The sequence below is a fragment of the Sinocyclocheilus grahami genome, unplaced genomic scaffold (assembly GCF_001515645.1).
Source record: "Sinocyclocheilus grahami isolate Dianchi unplaced genomic scaffold, SAMN03320097.WGS_v1.1 scaffold295.1, whole genome shotgun sequence".
Lineage (NCBI taxonomy): Eukaryota > Metazoa > Chordata > Actinopteri > Cypriniformes > Cyprinidae > Sinocyclocheilus > Sinocyclocheilus grahami.
Window position 1 is genome coordinate 1,361,125 of NW_015505474.1, and position 8,171 is coordinate 1,369,295.

At 36.2% G+C, this 8,171-nt stretch overlaps 1 protein-coding gene across 3 annotated transcripts in view; it reads left to right on the forward strand.

The window, feature by feature from the left end:
- The first annotated feature begins 391 nt into the window (after window positions 1-391).
- Window positions 392-8,171, forward strand: part of LOC107600991 (GTP-binding protein 1-like) — a 50,911-nt gene continuing 43,131 nt past the window's right edge. For 2 of the 3 annotated variants that reach the window (XM_016292997.1, XM_016292995.1), the window contains exons 1-11: window positions 392-446; window positions 534-720; window positions 3,306-3,417; window positions 3,679-3,859; window positions 3,933-4,281; window positions 4,365-4,488; window positions 5,330-5,444; window positions 5,779-5,923; window positions 5,997-6,315; window positions 7,515-7,693; window positions 8,017-8,142. In XM_016292997.1, the coding sequence (XP_016148483.1) occupies window positions 553-720; window positions 3,306-3,417; window positions 3,679-3,859; window positions 3,933-4,281; window positions 4,365-4,488; window positions 5,330-5,444; window positions 5,779-5,923; window positions 5,997-6,315; window positions 7,515-7,693; window positions 8,017-8,142 (1,818 nt within the window). In that variant the 5' untranslated portion in view covers window positions 392-446; window positions 534-552. The other variant, XM_016292996.1, reaches the window with a different exon arrangement.

Genomic DNA, 8,171 nt, shown 5'->3' on the forward strand with positions numbered 1-8,171 from the left:
GTTCAGACTTGCCTGCTGGCACTTTTATGTAATTAATTATTATGTAAATTAATTATTACCAAATAGGCATGTATTGACGGATGTCCGATTCTGGCGTCTACATGCAATGAGTTGAGCTCAGTTAAGATCAGCACATCAAACTCTAACTAACTAACTAAATAAATCTTAAATTTAGAAGTACTTTTTCAGATTTGCATAATTAATTATTCATGACTAGGCGTCTCTCTCCAGAGCTCGTTTGCGTATAATGTATCAAAAATCTTATTTCAAGACCGAAATTATTTTCAAAATAGTTTTTAAAAGAAAGTGATAAAAAAACTATAAAGTTCAGAAAGCCTTTTTCAGACGTGCCTGTAAACTATGAATTAATTATTCACGAGTAGGCGTGTCTCCCAGAGGCCCCATCTTCCTCACACAAAAAACTGCATGTAAACTACGCAAGACAGGTTAGTATGACGAAGTTGTGAGTTTAAACTAAACTCACCCTAGATTTAGAGGCAAAAACAAAACTTCACTCGAAGTCTCTTTTCCAGACGCAGGCAGGAGGAGCATATGGCGGCGACGGAGACCAGCTTAAGCCCGGCGGTGGAGTCGGTGGTGCCGGCTTGTATGTTCGCACCTGACCCGGACTGCGCGGAGGATTCGCCCGGCGCTGAGCGCAGCGACGCCGGCGACAACCAGAACGGGGAAGCCGAGGATCATTTAGACCTCACCAGCAAGGTGGCTCTCAGGCCTAAGCGTTCGTTTGAACGCTTATCTGTGTGCACGAACCAGTACAAGAGTTTATTTGATAAATGCGTGGTTTAAACACATTTAACAACTTTGAATTCAAAGCAGAAGCGCTGCATGAGTGACACGTTGGCTGTGCATGTGAACTCCAGCTGGCACTGCAACTGTAACGTTACTGACCCCAGACTATGTGCATGTGTGCGATCGAACCTGAACACGATTAACATTGTGATAGGGTGAATTTAATTTTATGTAAAACTGCAGTAAATGTGCAACATAAAAACGCAAAGTTTTTGCTACAAATCTAGATTTGTAGGTGCCTAAAAAGTATTTGGGTGCTTAAGTCACGCTTAAAAAATATACAGATATTTATTAAAATTAGATTTGATTAGATTTAGAATCATAAAATGATCAAACAAATATATATTTATTTGGAAATTATTACATTTATTAAAAAATTAATTTACCAGTTGTCAAGCTAAATGTTTTATATGTTTTTGATGTATGTTGGGTTTGTAACAATAAAAATTAAGAATTGCACTTATTTAAATAAAATGGAATTATAAAATTACATATAGACTGTTTGAAAATAGGTTTAATTGCAAAAATGGCAAAAAAAAAAAAAAAAAAAGTTAAGTTATAGCCTGCTGTCTAAAGCATTGGAATTCACTTTATTTAAAGGGGTCATATGATGTTGCTAAAAAGAACATTATTTTGTGTATTTGGTGTAATGAAATGTGTTTATGCGGTTTAAGGTTCAAAAAACATTATTTTCCACATACTGTACATTATTATTGCTCCTCTATACCCCGCCTTTCTGAAACATGTCGATTTTTACAAAGCTCATCGGTCTGAAAAGCGAGGTGTGCTCTGATTGGCCAGCTATCCAGTGCATTGTGATTGTCTGAATACCTCAAGCGTGCGTGTGACAGAAATGTTACGCCCCTTACCATACTGTGATGCCGTGTCCGGCCGGAGCAACAAGACAAAAACATTAAAACCCATTATAAACGAGGCATTTGTTGCATCCAGTGGGGACATAATTACGGATTATAATGACTTGAAATGACAAACAAGCGCTACTCTACACTGCTTAAAACTCGCGTTTGAATCATCAGTGGCAAATCATTTAAATATGAAAACATACTTACAGACTGTGAGTCAGAACAGCCGGCATTGTAGTCTACTCTTCCAGGATCAGGAAACAGTCCTCCATAAAATGTGCTGCACACATCTGAATATTTGGGTTGAGCTGTTCTGGAACAGTGTTGTAAATACAACTTAACCACTGGTTTCTAGTCGTGTCCTCTTTTGAAAGGCCAACGAAACACACAGCGTTACACACGGCGGGCTAGAGTGAGGAACGGCTGGTGGGCTAGAGTGAGCGGCGGCCGGTGGGCTTGAAAACGGCGCGGCCAGCAGATTTCGTCTATTTACTATATTTTTTCGCAGTTCGTCTACGGTGAAAGCCGCTCCACAGCACGACGTTGATGTATTTCCTCAGCGACCAGCACGGATCAGCTCTAGGCATGACGAAGCGGATATCATCCTCTTTCGGAAGGCCAAACAAAGTAGTTTTGCTTTCAGAACGAAACACACAGCGTCTCCACGACATGGCGGCAGTAACAATACTACAGCGAGAACAAAAGTTACGCTGCCTATCTTTGCGTGAACATTTGGGCGGTGTTATGCAAATCTTCCCACATCATGACGTAGACATGTGGGGGCGTGTTAGAACGAGCCGTTTTAGGTAGGTGTGGTTGACTCTTAACTTTTATAAAGAATATCTCTTTGGATTTGAGTCTTTAGTCTTTGCAACTTTACAGATCTTCTTTATGCACCAAGAGCTTGTAACACTCCAAAGAGAAAGGAAAATTTTAAATCACATCATATGACCCCTTTAAATAATTTTCATTTGAATAACTTAAAACCTACCAAACTACTTTTTATTTTATTTTTTTTCACCCAAATCATTTTTGCTGTATATATATTAAATATGTGGAATGCATTCCAGTATTTTGGTATTTAAAAAGTTAGTCATAGCCTGCTGTCAGTGAAATTTATTTTACTTAAATAGGCTTAAATAAAAAAAAAAAAAAAGTTTGAAAAGTGTGCTTGTGGTATCATTAAAAAATTATATAAAATAGATTTAATATTTTTTAATCCAGTTTAATGGCATTCATACACTTAGAAGTTTTGCTTAAGTGTCCAAATATGTTTTGAGGTCACTGTATAGCAGGAATCCTCAGATCTGCCCCACAAGTTCCACTTTCCTGCACAGTTTTGCTCTAACCCTAATCAAACACACCTGAGCGAGCATGCTGATCAATGTTTTCAGGATCATTAGAAAATCTCAGGTAGGGGAGTTTGATCAGGGTTGGAGCTAAACTCTGCAGCACATTGGCCCTCCAGGGTAAGATTTGAGGAACCCTGCTGCATAGAGATATTACATATATGGAATGCATACCAACATTTTGGCATTTTAATATATTAAAATACATGCTCAACAAGCATCTTGTTTTTCTTCTATAAGTTCCTTTAATAATACTTTGATTATTTTTGTTAATTCTTGTCAGTTTGCACTGGTCAGCCCTACGGGAGAGCAGTTTGACTGTTTACAAAAGCAGCTGCGAGAACGAATAGAGGAAGGATGCGGAGAAACCATCTATGTGGTTGGGATGGGAACAGGTGAGACGTGATGTGTCACAAAGCTTATTTTTATTGAATAGACAAACATGTTGCACCAGAAAAAGACACCATTGTCCTTTATTGTCTTTTTGCAAGTCCATGCAACAGTGACCATGTGACCTCTATGGTTGGTTTAACCAGATTGTGTACTCTTGCCCATCAAGCCTTTTTGCGTTCATTTCAGAAACTGATTTCGACTTTCCCAGACGGAAATGTCCTATTCAGAAGTGCTGATTAATTATTGGTGTCTCTGTCTCTCAGACGGCGGGGATTATGGTCTGGATGAGCGTGATATGGAAGCATCTGTCGCTACAGTGCAGTCACTTTGTGAACAGGTTGATGCCGACCTGATTCTGCTAAGAGAGAGGACAGAGACGGCAGGATGTGTCCACGATTATCTCATCCGGCGCCGCGTGGGAGAGGCCGACTTCCTGGAAGTCAGGTTAGAAGAGGTTTTGCAAAGAAATTATATACAAAAATTATATATTTTTGTTTAAAATCATTTCTTTCCTCAGAGTTGCGGTTGTAGGTAATGTAGATGCTGGTAAAAGCACACTTTTGGGTGTCCTAACCCACGGCGAACTCGACAACGGTCGCGGATTCGCCCGCCAGAAACTGTTCCGCCACAAACACGAGATGGAGAGTGGCCGGACCAGCAGCGTTGGCAATGACATCCTGGGTTTTGACCAGGAAGGGCATGTGGTCAACAAACCGGACAGCCATGGGGGCAGCCTGGACTGGACCAAAATCTGCGAGAGATCGTCGAAGGTCATCACTTTCATCGACTTGGCGGGCCATGAGAAGTACCTGAAGACCACCGTATTTGGCATGACTGGCCACCTACCGGATTTCTGCATGCTAATGGTGAGAGGGGGTAGGTGTACCACAGGTGTATGTACTCGGTGGTCCAATGTTTTATGAATTCTATCTTTTTCTGTGTCGCAAAGGTGGGAAGTAATGCGGGAATCATTGGGATGACTAAAGAGCACCTCGGTCTCGCTCTGGCCCTCAACGTTCCTGTTTTTGTAGTTGTAACCAAGATAGACATGTGTCCCGCTAACATCTTACAAGGTAATGCGAATCTCTCATCAAAGAAGTTTAATCAACAACATTTGTGGCATAATGATCATTAGTAATAATTTACAGAAATAATTTATAATCTATACAAATTTTGTAAGATTCCAAGGACATGCAAATGTTTGCATGATTTTTTAAATGTTATTTTATGGTATAACCAGTATGATATAAATTTGGTATAAATCTTACTTTTTTTAATTAATTATTTTTTTTAACTGGGTATCAAAACATAAATTCTGATCATATAACACTTTTGAAAAAAAAACATTTTGAATACAGCTGTATTTGAAATGTTTTTGAATATCAGCCTAATCAGACCGAACCTGTTTTTTATTCTATTTTATTTATAAAAAAAATATTTTTAATAAAGCAAAATTGCAGTTACAGTAATACACCTACAGTACAGTAATGCACTTTGAAAGTAAATTGGACAAGCATTCCAGAGGGTTAAATAACAGAAATTTTAAGCTTGTATTTGAGCTAAAACACACAAATTATTACTTTAAATTTTTTTTTGAGTGTAAAGTTGTTTAAATTCTGTGGTTTCTCTGTGTGGATGGACTTACGCAGCTGTGGCGTAATTCCTGTGTGTTTTTGAAATATTGTATATGCAAGTATACTTTCTGGTATCCTTGTACATATTGTTTGTACTTCATATGTACAACTCATACTTCATGAGTTCTGAAGTTATAAGATACAATATAACGAAATTAAAGTTACATTTATTTCCTGTTTTAATCAACAATATTCCACAAATGCTGTTGAAAGTTAATGTGAAATATAGTTCATGTGTATGTTTTTTATAGACACATTTTTGTGTGGTTTTGTATTGCAGAGACGCTTAAGTTATTACAGAGGTTACTCAAGTCTCCAGGATGCAGAAAAATTCCAGTTTTGGTGCAAAACAAGGATGACGTCATTGTTACCGCCTCGAACTTTAGCTCAGAAAGGTAATTTTGCTTAATTTTTTCCTGTAGGACGATAAAAAAGCCAAAAAAAAAACATAAACTTACACTTAGGATGAGCCTCGCACTTTCCTGACCTAGGCCACTAATTTTTTTTTGGCCTAGAACGCCATAAAATAATCTTAACCACATAAAAACTGTAAAAGTTGAGTTTTAGTCACACCTGTGTTTAGAGTTAATTGTTTACATGAAAAAACGTTGGAAATCAAGATGCTCTTTTGCCCAATGAATCGTTATAAAGCGTCAACTTCAAACAAGGTATTAATATCATCTGAAATAATGAGAGCATATTAAACCAAAGCATTATTTGTGTGTGTAGGATGTGTCCAATTTTCCAGATCTCGAATGTGACGGGTGAAAACATGGACTTGTTGAAAATGTTCCTGAACCTGCTGTCTCCCAGAACGACATTTAAAGACGACGAGCCGCCAGAGTTTCAGATTGATGACACATATTCAGTGCCGGTACAACACACACTGTCTTTGTACTTTTGTCTACCTCTTTCTCAATCGTTTGAACTTCTCGCATGTTCTTCAGGGTGTAGGTACTGTAGTATCAGGGACTACTTTACGTGGATTAATACGGCTGAACGACACGCTGCTCCTCGGTCCAGATCCTCTGGGCGTTTTCATCCCCATCACTGTCAAATCCATTCACCGCAAGCGCATGCCTGTTAAAGAAGTGCGCGGTGGGCAGACGGCCTCGTTCGCCCTGAAGAAGATCAAGCGCTCATCAATCAGAAAGGGAATGGTGATGGTGTCGCCACGCCTCAACCCACAGGCATGCTGGGAGTTTGAGGCAGAGATTCTCGTTCTACACCATCCGACGACGATATCGCCAAGATACCAAGCTATGGGTGAGCAGAAGAGACAAATGTAAAATATTTGACTGAATTTTTGTTACTCATGATATTAGATACTTAACATTTTTATACAGTTTTAAATATTTCATCAAAAGATTCAAAATAAATAGTAGACTGAATATTTGTTTATTATGATAAAATTTAAGATTTTTTTTGTAATCTATATTAAACATTTATTTTTTAAAGATTAAAAATTAATTTTAGTTTCTTGTGATATTTAAAACATGTGTTTGTTGTATAATATATATTGAACATATATTTCAATCAAAATATTAAAAATATGATATTTGGATTTTTAATGCAGCAAATATTTATTTAAAATTTTGCTTATTTATAAATCCTGATATCACATAATTTATACTTGCACAGAACCAGAAAGAAGTACCTAAATGTGTATGTATATATATATATATATATATATATATATATATATTAAATGTTTTAAATAAATTGTTTTAATTAATACATTTATTTATAATAAAAACATTAAAACATTTATAAGATATCTATATATAGATAGATATTAAGTACCTAAATGTGTATATATATATATATATATATATATATATATATATATATATATATTAAATGTTTTAAATAAATTGTTTTAATTAATACATTTATTTATAATTTATATATAAAAACATTTATAAGATATCTATATATAGATAGATATTTTGTCAGATACAGAGGATAGTCAAATTTTGACAATTTTGTTTCACACATTTATAACATGAGTATAGATCTATGGGTTTGCCTTTATGAAATCGGGTGTCAAAAAATGATAATTGAATGTTTGTATTGAGAAAAACTGCTGTTGTTTTACTGAAGAAAAAATATTTAAAAAGATATATTTAACATTCCAGAGGATACACATTTTGGCAGATAATTTTGTTTCAGTTTACTATATTTGTAATTTTTATTTTATGTTTTATAATATTTATAACCAATATTATAGTATAAATCTACATTGTTTTACCTTAATAAAATGTAATATACACAAATAAATGAATTTACGGTTTGATTTTGGGAGCATTTAACCCTTATATAATGTGCTTCCACTATTGGATTCTAATATCAATGCTTTTGTTGTACTGAAGAATATAAAACATATGAAATATTTAAACAGAAATTGTAACTAAATAGATATTGTATCTATTTGGCACTTTGTCATGAGTTTCTCTCCATCTTAGTTCACTGTGGCAGTATCAGACAGACGGCCACCATCATCGGTATGAACAAAGACTGTTTACGGACCGGGGACAAAGCCACCGTACACTTCCGTTTCATCAAGACCCCCGAGTACTTTCACACGGACCAGAGACTCGTCTTCAGAGAGGGCAGGACCAAGGCCGTGGGCACCATCACTAAGGTCAGAGGTCACAAAAACATTTACCCTCAAAATCTAAACAAAATACATTTTACATACATAATAAAAAAATAGATATATAAATCTTTATTTAAATATAGTTTAATTATTATAGATATATATAATAAATATATTCTTGAGAATCATCCAACTAGAATTTGGTGTTTGTGTGAATCAGTTTTACTTTAGAGACATCAATCATGCATATTTCATAATATCAGCCAATAAAGTATATTAAGAGATTGTTACCTTCCAGCATGAGTCATAAAAACTGGCGATGCGTTTCCTTCTGAGACTCCTGTCTGTTGTCTTCACTTGTACGACAGCTGCTTCAAAGCAAGCCTCAGGCCAAGATGCAGTCTACCAAGAAAACCTCATCACAGGTGGAAGGCTTTTCGTCAGCCAGCGAGGAAACCACACAGATGGGAGGAAGCCCTCAAATGGGACAACTGGTGAGAGAAACAACAATTATCACCATTTT